Source organism: Bombina bombina, chromosome 7 (genome assembly GCF_027579735.1).
Source record: "Bombina bombina isolate aBomBom1 chromosome 7, aBomBom1.pri, whole genome shotgun sequence".
Classification (NCBI taxonomy): Eukaryota; Metazoa; Chordata; class Amphibia; order Anura; family Bombinatoridae; genus Bombina; species Bombina bombina.
The window spans coordinates 14147473-14166192 of record NC_069505.1 but is presented as its reverse complement, the minus strand read 5'-3'; the positions used below and the strand labels follow the sequence as shown (position 1 = coordinate 14166192).

At 40.9% G+C, this 18720-nt stretch overlaps 1 protein-coding gene across 1 annotated transcript in view; it reads left to right on the top strand.

Moving 5' to 3' along the window:
- The window catches only part of PGGHG (protein-glucosylgalactosylhydroxylysine glucosidase), a 151918-nt gene that overhangs the window by 130439 nt on the left and 2759 nt on the right, over positions 1–18720 (top strand). Inside the window, exons 11-13 of the mRNA XM_053719960.1 lie at positions 8014–8109; positions 10287–10384; positions 17060–17271. Coding sequence (XP_053575935.1) covers positions 8014–8109; positions 10287–10384; positions 17060–17271 — 406 coding nt within the window. The remainder of the gene's footprint in view (positions 1–8013; positions 8110–10286; positions 10385–17059; positions 17272–18720) is intronic.

Below are 18720 nucleotides of genomic sequence, written 5' to 3'. Positions count from 1 at the left end.
ATACCTACATTCTGCATCAGATCAGACCCTATAGCCCTGCAGACTCACTGTCACATACCTACATTCTGCATCAGATCAGACCCTATAGCCCTGCAGACTCACTGTCACATACCTACATTCTGCATCAGATCAGACCCTATAGCCCTGCAGACTCACTGTCACATACCTACATTCTGCATCAGATCAGACCCTATAGCCCTGCAGACTCACTGTCACATACCTACATTCTGCATCAGATCAGACCCTATAGCCCTGCAGACTCACTGTCACATACCTACATTCTGCATCAGATCAGACCCTATAGCCCTGCAGACTCACTGTCACATACCTACATTCTGCATCAGATCAGACCCTATAGCCCTGCAGACTCACTGTCACATACCTACATTCTGCATCAGATCAGACCCTATAGCCCTGCAGACTCACTGTCACATACCTACATTCTGCATCAGATCAGACCCTATAGCCCTGCAGACTCACTGTCACATACCTACATTCTGCATCAGATCAGACCCTATAGCCCTGCAGACTCACTGTCACATACCTACATTCTGCATCAGATCAGACCCTATAGCCCTGCAGACCTCACTGCTCACATACCTACATTCTGCATCAGATCAGACCCTATAGCCCTGCAGACTCACTGTCACATACCTACATTCTGCATCAGATCAGACCCTATAGCCCTGCAGACTCACTGTCACATACCTACATTCTGCATCAGATCAGACCCTATAGCCCTGCAGACTCACTCTCACATACCTACATTCTGCATCAGATCAGACCCCTATAGCCCTGCAAACTCACTGTCACATACCTACATTCTGCATCAGATCAGACCCTATAGCCCTGCAGACTCACTGTCACATACCTCCATTCTGCATCAGATCAGACCCTATAGCCCCTGCAGACTCACTGTCACATACCTACATTCTGCAATCAGATCAGACCTAATAGCCCTGCAGACTCACTGTCACATACCTACATTCTGCATCAGATCAGACCCTATAGCCCTGCAGACTCACTGCTCACATACCTACATTCTGCATCAGATCAGACCCTATAGCCCTGCAGACTCACTGTCACATACCTACATTCTGCATCAGATCAGACCCCTATAGCCCTGCAGACTCACTGTCACATACCTACATTCTGCATCAGATCAGACCCTATAGCCCTGCAGACTCACTGTCACATACCTAACATTCTGCATCAGATCAGACCCTATAGCCCTGCAGACTCACTCGTCACATACCTACATTCTGCATCAGATCAGACCCTATAGCCCTGCAGACTCACTGTCACATACCTACATTCTGCATCAGATCAGACCCTATAGCCCTGCAGACTCACTGTCACATACCTACATTCTGCATCAGATCAGACCCTATAGCCCTGCAGACTCACTCTCACATACCTACATTCTGCATCAGATCAGACCCTATAGCCCTGCAGACTCACTGTCACATACCTACATTCTGCATCAGATCAGACCCTATAGCCCTGCAGACTCACTGTCACATACCTACATTCTGCATCAGATCAGACCCTATAGCCCTGCAGACTCACTGTCACATACCTACATTCTGCATCAGATCAGACTCTATAGCCCTGCAGACTCACTGTCACATACCTACATTCTGCATCAGATCAGACCCTATAGCCCTGCAGACTCACTGTCACATACCTACATTCTGCATCAGATCAGACCCTATAGCCCTGCAGACTCACTGTCACATACCTACATTCTGCATCAGATCAGACCCTATAGCCCTGCAGACTCACTGTCACATACCTACATTCTGCATCAGATCAGACCCTATAGCCCTACAGACTCACTCTCACATACCTATATTCTGCATCAGATCAGACCCTATAGCCCTGCAGACTCACTGTCACATACAAACATTCTGCATCAGATCAGACCCTATAGCCCTGCAGACTCACTGTCACATACCTACATTCTGCATCAGATCAGACCCTATAGCCCTGCAGACTCACTGTCACATACCTACATTCTTCATCAGATCAGACCCTATAGCCCTGCAGACTCACTGTCACATACCTACATTCTGCATCAGATCAGACCCTATAGCCCTGCAGACTCACTCTCACATACCTATATTCTGCATCAGATAAGACCCTATAGCCCTGCAGACTCACTGTCACATACCTACATTCTGCATTAGATCAGACCCTATAGCCCTGCAGGACTCACTGTCACATACCTACATTCTGCATCAGATCAGACCCTATAGCCCTGCAGACTCACTGTCACATACCTACATTCTGCATCAGATCAGACCCTTCAGCCCTGCAGACTCACTCTCACATACCTACATTCTGCATCAGATCCTATAGCCCTGCAAACTCACTGTCACATACCTACATTCTGCATCAGATCAGACCCTATAGCCCTGCAGACTCACTGTCACATACCTACATTCTGCATCAGATCAGACTCTATAGCCCTGCAGACTCACTGTCACATACCTACATTCTGCATCAGATCAGACCCTATAGCCCTGCAGACTCACTGTCACATACCTACATTCTGCATCAGATCAGACCCTATAGCCCTGCAGACTCACTGTCACATACCTACATTCTGCATCAGATCAGACCCTATAGCCCTGCAGACTCACTGTCACATACCTACATTCTGCATCAGATCAGACCCTATAGCCCTGCAGACTCACTCTCACATACCTATATTCTGCATCAGATCAGATCCTATAGCCCTGCAGACTCACTGTCACATACATACATTCTGCATCAGATCAGACCCTATAGCTCTGCAGACTCACTGTCACATACCTACATTCTGCATCAGATCAGACCCTATAGCCTGCAGACTCACTCTCACATACCTACATTCTGCATCAGATCAGACCCTATAGCCCTGCAGACTCACTCTCACATACCTATATTCTGCATCAGATCAGACCCTATAGCCCTGCAGACTCACTGTCACATACCTACATTCTGCATCAGATCAGACCCTATAGCCCTGCAGACTCACTGTCACATACCTACATTCTGCATCAGATCAGACCCTTCAGCCCTGCAGACTCACTGTCACATACCTACATTCTGCATCAGATCAGACCCTTCAGCCCTGCAGACTCACTCTCACATACCTACATTCTGCATCAGATCAGACTCTATAGCCCTGCAGACTCACTGTCACATACCTATATTCTGCATCAGATCAGACCCTATAGCCCTGCAGACTCACTGTCACATACCTACATTCTGCATCAGATCAGAGCCTATAGCCCTGCAGACTCACTGTCACATACCTACATTCTGCATCAGATCAGACCCTATAGCCCTGCAGACTCACTCTCACATACCTACATTCTGCATCAGGTCAGATACCCTGGCCCTGTACCACCTCTGAAAACCACATGATCCTAACCCCTTAATCAAAATATATCAGAAAAAATGTCCATATGTCTTTTCCTTCTTTTATTCTTTGTCCTTTCAAAGAAATAGAATCACACATGTTTATGTATTCTAAACCTGATGGTTAGCACAGTCCACAGTGGATGTAACAATAGAGGAAAAAGACACTAATAATCTAAGGTGGATAGAAAGATTTTAGCACCAACTGCCCTTTTATTACATGTACAAAGTTAATATGTACTGCCGACAGTTTGAATTTGACAAATCTAGCCAAATAGACTTTATAACATAAATGCCCCTAAAACAGCACTTTGACATGTAATTACTCAAAATGCCTTAATGGAAATTAATCAATCTATGTATATAACTGAATTACAAAATAATCATTTTTGATATATGGTATATGACAAGGTTAACTTGCGTTGGGTTGAACGCATTTGTTTAAACGTGTTCTGGTTATCTCACAAATGATAGGTGTTAGATTTTTTTTTAACTTCTCGGCTCTATGAAAGTCAATGGGGAGAATACGTTAGCGTGGTCATGATATCTGAAGTTCAACATTTAGATTTCATCGGATATCGCACAAGCATTACCTTTTTACTTTCAATTTGTAATACATCTGTTACCCGACGCACGCAAAAAGCTAACTTTCCACAGTTTTTATGCTCGAGCAGGAGTGCTAAATAGTGCACCACTTTTTTGACATAATATCGTCGCCTTTCAGTTTGCTATAAAAAAAAAACCAGTGAGATCTGCAGTGGGAAACTGTTTAAAGAATTCCCCAGACCTTGTGAAGAAACATCAGCTAGCAGAGGCAGAAAAATTCATTTTACAATAAGATAGCAATACAATGCAAATTTTGTATGAATAGGCACAAACTTTGCATCATTTTTTGCAAGTACAGTGTATTTTTATTATGATTTCTAGTGTGTGCGTTAAATACATTTTTCCTGTGCAATTTCAATAGGAGTTTTAATTTTTTTCTATAAAATATGATTTTTTCATGCAATTTAATAATGCAATTTGCTTTTATTTCAATATTTAATTGACTTGTCTCATATGGATTTTTAAACAAGGATATTATATGACTCCTATTGTAATGTATGCATCTTATTCACATACTTAAAGGGATATGAAAACCCCAAATTTTCTTTTGTGATCCAGAAAGAACAAACCATTTTAAAAAGTTTCCAATTTACTTCTATTCTCAAATTTGCTTCATTCTTCTGATATTCTGGTGCCAAATTATCAAGGTCCGAATGGAGCTTGATGCCAATGTTTCCCTTGCGAGCCTTCAGGAGCCTTCTTAAGACCGCTGCTCTGAGGCTGCGGACATCAATCCACCCCATCCTATACGATTGACACCCCCTGTTAGCTACCGATTGGCCGCGAATCTGCAGGGGGCGGCATTGCACAAGCAGTTCATAAGAACTGCTTGTGCAATGATAAATGCCAACAGCGTATACTGTCGGTATTCATCGATGTCTGTCGGACATGATACGCTAAGCAGATCATGTCGGACAGACCGATGATGAATCGGCCCCACTGTGTTGAAAAGATACCTAGGTAGCACCAGGAGCACTACATGTCAGAATATAGTGCTGCCCTCTAGTGCTCTTGCAAATGGATAGCATTCTTGTAAAACTGATGCCATATAGTGCTCCAGACATGGGCCAGCTCCTAAGCATACGTCTCTGCTTTTCAACAAAAGATACCAAGATAACTAAGAAAATTTGACAAAAGAATTAAATTAGAAAGTAGTTTAAATTCACATGCTCTATCAAAAATCATAAAAGAAAATGTGTGTTTCATATCCCTTTAAATGCAGGGAACGCCTCTTTATGAAAGCCGCTGCTTTAGTGCGTTCCATCAGAGGCTTAGGAGTACTGGTGGGATTTGTTAGAGAAGGTCACAAAATGCAGGGAACGCCTCTTTATGAAACACGCTGCTTTAGTGAGTTCCATCAGAGGCTTAGTAGTACTGGTGGGATTTGTTAGAGAAGGTCACAAAATGCAGGGAACGCCTCTTTATGAAACATTCTGCTTTAGTGAGTTCCATCAGAAGCTTGGTAGTACTGGTGGGATTTGTTAGAGAAGGTCACAAAATGCAGGGAACGCCTCTTTATGAAACACGCTGCTTTAGTGAGTTCCATCAGAGGCTTAGTAGTACTGGTGGGATTTGTTAGAGAAGGTCACAAAATGCAGGGAACGCCTCTTTATGAAACACGCTGCTTTAGTGAGTTCCATCAGAGGCTTAGTAGTACTGGTGGGATTTGTTAGAGAAGGTCACAAAATGCAGGGAACGCCTCTTTATGAAAAACACTGCTTTAGTGAGTTCCATCAGAGGCTTAGTAGTACTGGTGGGATTTGTTAGAGAGTGTCACAAAATGCAGGGAACGCCTCTTTATGAAACACGCTGCTTTAGTGAGTTCCATCAGAGGCTTAGTAGTACTGGTGGGATTAGTTAGAGAGTGTCACAAAATGCAGGGAACGCCTCTTTATGAAACACGCTGCTTTAGTGAGTTCCATCAGAGGCTTAGTAGTACTGGTGGGATTTGTTAGAGAGTGTCACAAAATGCAGGGAACGCCTCTTTATGAAACACGCTGCTTTAGTGAGTTCCATCAGAGGCTTAGTAGTACTGGTGGGATTTGTTAGAGAAGGTCACAAAATGCAGGGAACGCCTCTTTATAAAACACGCTGCTTTAGTGAGTTCCATCAGAGGATTAGTAGTACTGGTGGGATTTGTTAGAGAAGGTCACAAAATGCAGGGAACGCCTCTTTATGAAACACGCTGCTTTAGTGAGTTCCATCAGAGGCTTAGTAGTACTGGTGGGATTTGTTAGAGAGTGTCACAAAATGCAGGGAACGCCTCTTTATGAAACCCGCTGCTTTAGTGAGTTCCATCAGAGTCTTAGTAGTACTGGTGGGATTTGTTAGAGAAGGTCACAAAATGCAGGGAACGCCTCTTTATGAAACACGCTGCTTTAGTGAGTTCCATCAGAGGCTTAGTAGAACTGGTGGGATTTGTTAGAGAAGGTCACAAAATGCAGGGAACGCCTCTTTATGAAACATTCTGCTTTAGTGAGTTCCATCAGAGGCTTAGTAGTACTGGTGGGATTTGTTAGGGAAGGTCACAAAATGCAGGGAACGCCTCTTTATGAAACACGCTGCTTTAGTGAGTTCCATCAGAAGCTTAGTAGTACTGGTGGGATTTGTTAGAGAAGGTCACAAAATGCAGGGAACGCCTGTTTATGAAATATTCTGCTTTAGTGAGTTCCATCAGAGGCTTAGTAGTACTGGTGGGATTTGTTAGAGAAGGTCACAAAATGCAGGGAACGCCTCTTTATGAAACACGCTGCTTTAGTGAGTTCCATCAGAGGCTTAGTAGTACTGGTGGGATTTGTTAGAGAGTGTCACAAAATGCAGGGAACGCCTCTTTATGAAACACGCTGCTTTAGTGAGTTCCATCAGAGGCTTAGTAGTACTGGTGGGATTTGTTAGAGAAGGTCACAAAATGCAGGGAACGCCTCTTTATGAAACACGCTGCTTTAGTGAGTTCCATCAGAGGCTTAGTAGTACTGGTGGGATTTGTTAGAGAAGGTCAAAAAATGCAGGGAACGCCTCTTTATGAAACACGCTGCTTTAGTGAGTTCCATCAGAGGCTTAGTAGTACTGGTGGGATTTGTTAGAGAGTGTCACAAAATGCAGGGAACGCCTCTTTATGAAACCCGCTGCTTTAGTGAGTTCCATCAGAGGCTTAGTAGTACTGGTGGGATTTGTTAGAGAGTGTCACAAAATGCAGGGAACGCCTCTTTATGAAACCCGCTGCTTTAGTGAGTTCCATCAGAGGCTTAGTAGTACTGGTGGGATTTGTTAGAGAAGGTCACAAAATGCAGGGAACGCCTCTTTATGAAACACGCTGCTTTAGTGAGTTCCATCAGAGGCTTAGTAGTACTGGTGGGATTTGTTAGAGAAGGTCACAAAATGCAGGGAACGCCTCTTTATGAAACACGCTGCTTTAGTGAGTTCCATCAGAGGCTTAGTAGTACTGGTGGGATTTGTTAGAGAAGGTCACAAAATGCAGGGAACGCCTCTTTATGAAACCCGCTGCTTTAGTGAGTTCCATCAGAGGCTTAGTAGTACTGGTGGGATTTGTTAGAGAAGGTCACAAAATGCAGGGAATGCCTCTTTATGAAACACCCTGCTTTACTGAGTTCCATCAGAGGCTTAGTAGTACTGGTGGGATTTGTTAGAGAAGGTCACAAAATGCAAGGAACGCCTCTTTATGAAACCTGCTGCTTTAGTGAGTTCCATCAGAGGCTTAGTAGTACTGGTGGGATATGTTAGAGAAGGTCACAAAATGCAGGGAATGCCTTGTTATGAAACACGCTGCTTTAGTGAGTTCCATCAGAGGCTTAGTAGTACTGGTGGGATTTGTTAGAGAAGGTCACAAAATGCAGGGAACGCCTCTTTATGAAACACGCTGCTTTAGTGAATTCCATCAGAGGCTTAGTAGTACTGGGGTCACAGAGGTGTTTAGCTATCCTGGCCCTATATTAGCATAAGCAAAATAAGGTTAACATTTGAGAACATATTTAATTGCAGAGCATGTTTGCCATTGGCTGGATGGAACTAAAACAGACTGAGTTGGCAGAACAAGAGATGAAGAAATGCTTTACAAACATAACAGAGCCATTTAAGGTGAGATTACCAAGATATAGTACTCTAAAAAGAGGTTAAAATAGAAATAAGACAAAGGAAGATATTTATATGAATGGGGAGGCTTTTTGTTGTTTTAAAGAGATAGACATTTCCTAAAGATAAACTAGTATCAGTTGTGCAATTTATACTAATGGTCAGTGAACATTAGCAGGAAGCACCTATCAGCCAATGAGCATTAATAGGAAGCACCTATCAGCCAATGAGCTTTAGCAGTAAGTACCTATTAGCCAATGAGCATTAATAGGAAGCACCTATCAGCCAATGAGCTTTAACAGTAAGTACCTATTAGCCAATGAGCATTAGTAGGAAGTACCTATCAGTCAAATGAGCTTTAGTAGGAAGTACCTATCAGTCAAATGAGCTTTAGTAGGAAGTACCTATTAGACAATGAACATTCGTAGGAAGTACCTATCAGCCAATCAGCAATACAAGGAAGTACCTATTAGCCAATAAGCATTAGCAGGAAGTACCTATTGGCCAATAAGCATTAGCAGCAAATATCTATCAGTCTATAATCATTAGCAGAAAGTACATATCAGCCAATAAGCATTAGCAGGAAGTACCTATCAGCCAATCAGAAATAAAAGGAAGTACCTATCAGTCAGTGAGTATTAATAGGAAGCACCTATCAGCCAATGAGCTTTAGCAGTAAGTACCTATTAGCCAATGAGCATTAATAGGAAGCACCTATCAGCCAATGAGCTTTAGCAGTAAGTACCTATTAGCCAATGAGCATTAATTGGAAACACCTATCAGCCAATGAGCTTTAGCAGTAAGTACCTATTAGCCAATGAGCATTAATGGGAAGCACTTATCAGCCAATGAGCATTAGTAGGAATCACCTAAAAACCAATGAGCATTAGTAGGAAGCACCTATCAGCCAATGAGCATTAATAGGAAGCACTAATCAGCCAATGAGCATTAATAGGAAGCACCTATCAGCCAATGAGCTTTAGCAGGAAGTACTTATTAGCCAATGAGCATGAGTAGGAAGCACCTATCAGCCAATGAGCTTTAGTAGGAAGTACCTATAAGTCAATGAGCTTTAGTAGGAAGTACCTATTAGCCAATAAACATTCGTAGGAAGTACCTATCAGCCAATCAGCAATACAAGGAAGTACCTATTAGCCAATAAGCATTAGCAGGAAGTACCTATTGGCCAATAAGCATTAGTAGCAAGTATCTATCAGCCAATATCTATCAGTCAATAATCATTAGCAGAAAGTACATATCAGCCAATAAGCATTAGCAGGAAGTACCTATCAGCCAATCAGAAATAAAAGGAAGCACCTATTGGCCAATAAGCATTAGCAGAAAGTATCTATCAGCCAATAATTATTAGCAGAAAGTATATATCAGCCAATAAGCATTAGTAGGAAGCACCTATCAGCCAATGAGCATTAATGGGAAGCACTTATCAGCCAATGAGCATTAGTAGGAATCACCTAAAAACCAATGAGCATTAGTAGGAAGCACCTATCAGCCAATGAGCATTAATAGGAAGCACTAATCAGCCAATGAGCATTAATAGGAAGCACCTATCAGCCAATGAGCTTTAACAGGAAGTACTTATTAGCCAATGAGCATGAGTAGGAAGTACCTATCAGCCAATGAGCTTTAGTAGGAAGCACCTATAAGTCAATGAGCTTTAGTATGAAGTACCTATCAGTGAATGAGCTTAAGTAGGAAGTACCTATTAGCCAATAAACATTCGTAGGAAGTACCTATCAGCCAATCAGCAATACAAGGAAGTACCTATTAGCCAATAAGCATTAGCAGGAAGTACCTATTGGCCAATAAGCATTAGTAGCAAGTATCTATCAGTCAATATCTATCAGTCAATAATCATTAGCAGAAAGTACATATCAGCCAATATCTATCAGTCAATAATCATTAGCAGAAAGTACATATCAGCCAATAAGCATTAGCAGGAAGTACCTATCAGCCAATCAGAAATAAAAGGAAGTACCTATTGGCCAATAAGCATTAGCAGAAAGTATCTATCAGCCAATAATTATTAGCAGAAAGTATATATCAGCCAATAAGCATTAGTAGGAAGCACCTATCAGCCAATGAGCTTATAGAGATTAACTTGCTTCGTTTAGAGCTACAAAATCCCTCATATTAATGTGTAACAAAAATATATTTTTTTATAGATCTGGACTGAAAATGCTGATGGATCAGGAGCTGTAAATTTCCTTACAGGAATGGGAGGATTTTTACAAGCTGTACTGTTTGGTTACTCAGGCTTCAGGTTGGTACTTCTCATCTATGTATGTAAGAGTTTGGTGGTTGAAGCCCAGGATGCAGAAGGAGAGACTGAATAAGATTGATTTTGAGGTACAGACAAGGAATGAGACAGAGACGTAGTCAAACAGGCCAATGGTCAGTTCAGGCATCAAAGATTTGTTATCGATTAAACTGGCAGCAAGGTCAATATCAGGATAACAGGATAAGAGAAAAGTTCATTACACAAGGTACACAGTATATCTGAACACTGAGCAGACTAATCAGATGACTTTTATATAGAGAGAGATACACCTCCTTCCTTCCTATAACAGGCGTGGTTTGAATTTCTGTTCCTGTGAAAGGTAGCGTGGGTGTGCGCACACCTAAGGAGTATTCAGAATGAAGTTTGGATGCTATAGTGTGTTGTGTCTTGCAACCTGTGAAGTTCCTGGTAGCCCAGACAGATGTTCCACACGCAGCTTCTGGAACAGTGGGGCGTGCGGTACAGTGGAGTCGGCCGATTGATGACATGGAAGAGAGAGATAAATTATTGTGCGACCTTGAAAGTACCTCCATCTAGGGTGTCGCCTCAGGAGAAATCGAGGAGCGGGTCTTGAAGGATGTTTCATATGTAATTTTCGGATAAGTTGAGGAGCATGAATGTTGTCCGTGGGTTCCCAGGACCTTTCCTCCGGACCATATCCTTTCCATTGAATATATTATTTTAATGAACCCCTCTTTCTTTGGGAGTCCAGAATCTCCTGGATCTCATATTCAGGTTCACGAGATACTGTGATGAATTCAGGAGGTGGTAGATTCTGAGTAGAGAATCAATTTTCATTTAACTTCTTTATCAGAGAGACGTGGAAGGATGTATGTGATAGTGGTCCGGTAGGTTAAATTGGACTATAACCAGACTTATTATTTTATTGATATTAAATGGTCCTATATACTTGGGACCTAATTTCTTGGAGGGACAGGATAACTTGAGGTGTCTGGTAGATATCCATACTTTTTGACCAACCTGATATAGCTTGTTTGAAGTCTTGATTCAGAATTCGAAATCTGACTCTGGAGTGAGTGGAGGTAAACCAGGAAGGACTGAGGGTTGAAACCCGTAGTTTAACATAAATGGAGAGGTATGAATGGAATTGTGAATCTTTGAGTTGTAGGCAAATTCTGCTGTAGTCAGAAGTTCTTTCCAGTCGGATTGAAGATGGGTTTTGTAACATTGATATGTCTCCCAAGGTTTGATTGGATCTCTCTTTTTGACAGTTGGATTGTGGATGAAATGCTGTAGGGAGAAACAGAAGGCTTTCCAAAGCATGAAGTGAATTGAGTGCCCCTGTCAGAAAGGATGGAGTCAGGGATTCCATGGAGTCTGAAGACGTTGTCATGAAACAATGCTGCTGTTCTTTTAGCTGTTGGAAGTTCTTTGATAGGGAGGAAGTGGGACATCTTTGTTAGACAATTAACCACTACCATTATGGTGTTGTATCCTTGAGATTCAGGTAGGGCTACAATAAAGTCAACCATGAGATGACTCCAGGCCCTGGTTGGCATTGGTAGGGATTGGAGAAGTCCAGCTGTTTTGGTGATGAGTTGACACTTTTGGACCTTGCACAGACAGTGCATGACTTAACATAGTCATTAACATCCTGTCAAAGAGAGGGCCACCAGAAGTATTGTTGGATGGAATGGAGTGTTTTTTGTTGCCCCCCACAACCTGCGAGGGGTTTGTCATGGAAATGCTGCAGAATTTTAAGTCGTAGAGTTTCAGGAACAGATATCTTCCCATGAGCTAAAGGATAACCATCGGATGGGAGAGGAAGACCCATGGAGGAAGCAGTGGTTTGAATATCTTTGAGGAGATGGGCCATAACTCCAGAAAGTGATGGTTCTGTAGAATGGTTTCCTCTTTCGTGGATTTAAAATACTGTGGAGTCTCCATCCTGGAGAGAGCATCTGCCTTTTGATTCCTAGAACCAGGCCTATATGTTACATGGAAGTTAAAGCATGTGAAATATAGTGCCCAGCAAGCTTGACAAGGATTGAGTTGTTTGGCACAATGAAGGTACTCTAGGTTTTTATGGTCTGTGAACACCATTATGGTATGTGAGGTACCTTCTAGGAGATGTCTCCATTCTTTAAAAGCACGTTTGATGGCTAAGAGTTCTTTATCCCCAACATCATAATAGAATAGAAGGCAAGAGGATGGAGAGAGCCGGTTACATCTTCCCTTTGTGAGAATATAGCACCTGTAGCTGTGTTGAAGGTGTCTACCTCTAGAACATACGATTTTTTGGGGTCAAGTAAGTGCAGGATTGGAGCTGTTGTGAATAGGATTTTTAAAGTATCAAAGGACTGTTGTGTAGATGATGACCAGTGCCATACGGTATCTTTCTTTGTAAGATTAGTAAGAGGCTTGGTTTACTGCGGAAAGTTGCGGATATATTTCCGGGAAAAGTTTGGAAAACCTATAAATCTCTGTATTTGTTTCTTGTTTTGCGGTATTGGCCAGTTCAGGATGGCCTCCACTTTTCGGGAATCTATCTCTACCTTACCGGGGCAAATTATGAACCCTAGGAATTCAACACAATTGATCTCAAAAACAAATTTTTCTATCTTGGCGTATAGATTTTTATGCCGTAACCTCTTTAGTACTTCAAACATATGAAGGTGACGTGTGTGTAGATCAGGAGAAAAGACAAGTATGTTATCTAAATAGACCACTACATGCTGGTCAAGTAAGTCTTGGAACACATTGTTGAGAAAGTGCTGGAAGGATGCGGGGGCATTACATAGCCCATAGGGCATGACCAGATACTCGTAATGCCCATAACGAGAGTGGAATGCAGTTTTCCATTTGTCTCCCTGATTAATTTGTAGAAGATTGTAAGCATGCTGTAGGTCCAGTTTGGAGTATATTGTGGCATTTTGGACACGTTCAATGACCTCTGGGATTAAGGGCAGAGGATACTTAGTTTTGACGGTGATTCAATTGAGTTCACAGTAATCAACGCAGGGACGTAAACTACTGTCTTTCTTTCAAACAAAAAATATACCTGCTCCTGCAGGGGAGGTAGAGGGCCAGATAAAACCTTTTTGTAGATTTTCTTGAATGTATTCTTTTAGGATTCATAATTCTTTCTCTGCTAACGAGTAGATTTTGCCAAAAGGAATAGGTGCACTGGGCAGGAGATCAATGGGACAGTCATAGGATCTGCTCGGTGGGAGGACCTCTACTCCTTTCTTTTCAAATATGTCTTGATATTGATGATATATCTCTGGTAGGATGTTATCTCTTTTCTTGTCATACTTGCACCGAGAATGTAGTGTATATATATTCATTCTTATTTTTATTTAAAATACATTGTGAAGAACATAGAGGAGAAGGATAAAACACCTGTAGACCAGGAAATAATGGGATCATGGATTCATAACCTGGGAATGACTAGGATGACTGGAAACAGAGGTGAGGATACCAGATCAAAAACTACAGTCTCTACATGTTTATTTATTGACACCTGAATAGGAAGGGTTTGTTCCATAAGGGTACCAGAAGACAGAAAAAACTCATCTATGATTTTAAAGGGCGGATTTTTATTGCATATGGGAATAGATAGGGTTTTGGCTTATGCAGAGTTGATGAAGCAGCCACTGGCTCCGGAATCAATTACAGCTCGACATAGGTGTTCTTGTCCCACTGCAATAAAAGAAAGATGGATAAAGGAGTAGTAGTAGTATTCTGCATATATGTCATTAGAGAAAGTTCAGGTTTCTTACCTTGAGTATTTCTGTGTTTCTCTGGACATGTTTTAACTGTTTGATTAGAGCCACAATATAGGCACAGATTATCTCTTTTTCTCTGTTGTAATTCAGCAGGTGGTAGTCTTCCTTGGACTAATCCAACTTGCATTGGTTCTTCATTTTGTATTGGAGGAGGAGCATTTGTAGGAAACCCAGAATAGTTAGCTTCATACTTAGGATTGCTGGTATAGGAAGTGGCTTTTTCCTGGCGTCGCTCTCGCAGGCACCGATTTAATTGAATAGCTTGTTGCATAAAGGCTTCAAGTGTCTCTGGAATAACAAAATGAACAAAATCATCCTTGAGAGTCTCTGACAGTCCTAAAGGAAACTGATTTAATAAGCCTAATTCATTCCAGCATGTATCTGTGGCGTAGTGTATGAAGTCAGATATATACTTCTCTACTGGTCAACGGCCCTGATGTAGCACTCTAATGGCACTTTGGGCCATTTCTTATTTGTTGGGATCATCGTACATAGAGGACATAGCCTTTACAAATAGGTCCCATGACTGGACACAGGGATTGTTGATACGAAGGAGAGCATAATGCCATTCTTGTAGTGGACCAGAAAGGAGTGAGCGTACTTTTATTGTTTCAGAATGGTATGTGCAGGGCTTCAAAGAAAACATCAGTTCACATGACATCACAAAAGAACGATATTTGGATCTATCCCCTGCGAATCGCTCTGGTGCTGTAGAATAATCCTCAGGTAAGGGAACCCAATGCGCCGCCACAGGTGGTTGGGGTATTGCAGCTACAGGAGGTGGAGTGGCAGCTTGAGCTTGTGAACCTTGGACAGCTTGAGTAAGCCCGGACACTTGCCTGGTCAAGGTATTTAGCATTTCAATAACTTCTGCAAGCTCCATAAGTGTTCAGATATTCTGTAAGGGTTTGGTGGTTGAAACCCAGGATGCAGAAGGAGAGGCTGAATAAGATTTATTTTGAGGTACAGACAAGGAATGAGACAGAGACGTGGCCAAACAGGCTAATAGTCAGTTCAGGCAGCCAGCAAAGGTTCATTATCAATTAAACAGGCAGCAAGCTCAATATCATTATAACAGGATATGATCAAAGTTCGTAACACAAGGTACACAGTATATTTGAACACTGAGCAGACTAATCAGATGACTTTTATAGGGAGAGAGACATTTCCTTCCTTCCTGTAACAGGCGTGGTTTGAGTTTCTGTTCCTGTGAAAGGTAGCGTGGGTGCGCGCGCGTGCCTAAGGAGTATTCAGAATGAAGTTTGGATACTATAGTGTGTTGTGTCTTGCGGCCTGTGAAGTTCCTGGTAGTCCAGACGGATTTTCCGCATGCAGCTCCTGATGCAGTGGGGTGTGTGGTACAGTGGAGTCGGCCGCCTGGGGCCGTGACACGGAAGAGAGAAGTAACTTAGTGTGCAACCTTGACAATATATCTTTCATTTGGAAGGGTTTGTACAGGGTTCATTCTATTGTAATAGCCCAGATATAATAAAAATAAAACTCACTGCAACATTGTAATTCACAAAATGTGGAAGCCATAAAGATTTGTACCCACCCCCTCGTCACAGCCGTTAGTTGTAAATCATTCTCCATTAGAGCAGCCTCCATCATGTAACCGGTCAACTCTTAGCACATAGAAAAAGCTCCAAAATGAAGGATACAGCATCATAAAGACACCATCAAACCTTACATAGGAAACAACCTTACAGGAAGAATGAATTAAACAAAAATAAAACAACACCGTCTATAAAACAGTCTACTCTTAAAGGGACATTAAACCTAAATTATTATTTTTTTTCTTCCTTGATTCAGACAGAACATACAATTTTACTTCTATTATCTAATTTACTTTGTTCTCTCTTTTTCCTCTGTTAAAAAACATATATAGTCAGGCTCAGGAGCATTAATACACCAGTGGCAGCTAGCTGCTGATTGGTGTCTCCACAAATATGCCAACAAAGCATATCCAGAGAATGAAGTAAATTAGATAATAGAAGTAAAATGGAAAGTTGTTTTCCAGTATACCCCAGAGCCCTCATGGAATAGATTTCTGGTGATTACAGAGAAATGATTTACATAAAATATATGATGTCACATCAGTCTCTATGATGTCACATCAGTCTCTATGATGTCACATCAGTCTCAGGGGCCCCAAATTACTATTAAAGAGACCGACTCTGTTATTTTTTTCTAACAAATCCCCATTTTTACTATGTGCTCTGCACCTTCAATTTGCTTAAACATGTGGTCAACATTGGTCTTGTGACAAACTCCCATTCTGATCCAGTGATTGGAGCATACTCATGTTTCTCTCTTTCTGATTGGCTCATTATTTGTATTATTGCTTGGAGTGCACCAAAGCACAACTTGCCCAGTGTATTTAACCCAGTGTAGAAAGCAATATTTAAAAAAATTAAAAGGACATGAAACCAAACATTTTTCTTTCATGATTCAGATAGAGAATACAATTTTAAGCAATGTTCCAATTTACTTCTATTATTTAATTTGCTTCACTCTTAATATATCCTTAGTTGAATAAATAGCAATGCACATGGGTGAGCCAATCATACGAGGCATCTATGTGCAGCCACCAATCAGCATCTACTGAGCCTATTTAGATATGATTTTCAACGAAGGATATCAAGAAAATGAAGCAAATTAGATAATAGTAGTAAATTGGAAAGTTGTTTAAAATTGCTGCACTATCTGAATCATGAAAAAAAATGTGGGTTTAATGTTCCTTTAAACACTTTTAAAATAGAACATATTATTTGTTTGCAAAAATAACTCTTATTTTAGTTTAATTTTCAGTATTTAAAAGGACTGTAGTATTTTTTATAAATCAGATGCTAAATGTATATATACATGTAAAAACAGCGTTAACTGATCCATTTCTCTGTATTTTTAGGATTACCAAGAACAGTTTGAACTTTGATCCTATTTGTTCTGAGGATTTTACTAAATTGCACATTACAGGAGTTTGTTATCGTGGAAACAAACTAAATTTTATTTTCACCAAAGAAAAAATTACAGTTGAGTTAACGTCAGTATTATTTACCCAGAGTTTTGCACTAGAGATCACATTTGGAGATGAGGCACCTCATATACCGTTATATGTTGGTAAGTTATAATTATTAACTAATACAAATTGAAAGAGTCAGTAAAGTTAATATAAACAATTATATAAATCATATGGAGCAAGAAATAATTTTAAAAAACTTCAAATTTGCTTATATATATTAAAGAAAGAAGAAAAATCAGCCTTCTGTTGTTTAATATATATTAACTCCTTTGGGAATTTCATATAAAAGCTTGTCCAAAATACCAGTGAATTTTAAGCAAACAAATATAGATCCTTTTTTTTATGAACCTGTCAAAACCATATATTTTTTTTAAGTAGACAATCCAAGATTAATCTAGGCCAATTTTGATATTTTTAATGCCACAGTTCCAAACGCAATAATATAAAAAAAACTTTTTTCACAAACTTTGGGTTCCTCACTGAGATAATTTACAAACAGCTTTTGCAATAATGACACAAATGGTTGTAAAAGCTTCTCTGGAATCCACTTTGTTCAGAAATAGCAGACATTTATGGCTTTGCCATTGTTCTTTGGTAATTAGAAGGCCGCTAATTGCTGCTGCGCACCACCTTTCCCGTCAGTGAAGGGGTTAATTAGTGAGCTAGTAAGGGTAATAGAATTATAATGTAGGTATTACCCTCCCCCCTGACACATCCCTGATCCCACCACATTCCTCACCACCACTTTAGGTACCAGCAGACAGTCTTCCAGTATGAATTTTTAGGGATTTTTTTTTACATTAATTAATTTTATTTTGTTTTTATTTTCTGCAGTGTAGGAATCCCCCCTTACCCTCCCACTCCCTGATTCCTCCCAAACAGCACTCTAACCCTCCCCCCTCCCAATGGTCTCCACCATCTTAGTTTATAGCTTTTTTAAAATTGATTTATATTTATTAATTGTAATTTTTTTCTGTAGAGTAGGGGTCCCCCCACCAACCCATGATCATTAATTTACACTCCCTCCTTTTCCATAGTGTAGTGTCCCCTCCCTCCATCCCTCGCTCTCCTTCAAAAAAAATTCTGAAGCATACGTCCCCTCCCACTACCTCACCCCACTGCCGCTGGACCGCCCACCCTCCCACCTCCTGCCTTTCCTCCCTTACCTTCGTCCAGCATAAATGGAGATTGTTACAGACAGTGACACAGACCTGGCAGTGGTGCGCAGCTACAATTAGCGGCTACCAAAACCCAACGGCAAAGCCATATATGTCTGCTATTTCTGCTGAAAGGGAATCACAAAGAAGCTTTTACAATAATTTGTGTAATTTGTGTCATAATTGCACAAGCGGTATGTAAATAATTTCAGTGCGAAACCTAATTTGCAAAACGATTTGTTTTATATGATCGCATTTGGCGGTGAAATGGTAGCATGAATTGTACCAAAATGGGCCTAGATCAATACCTTAGGTTGTCTTCTTAAAAATATATATAGTTTTGACAGGTAGTGAAGGGATTAAGTGACATGAGACTCATTTTTTTTTCTT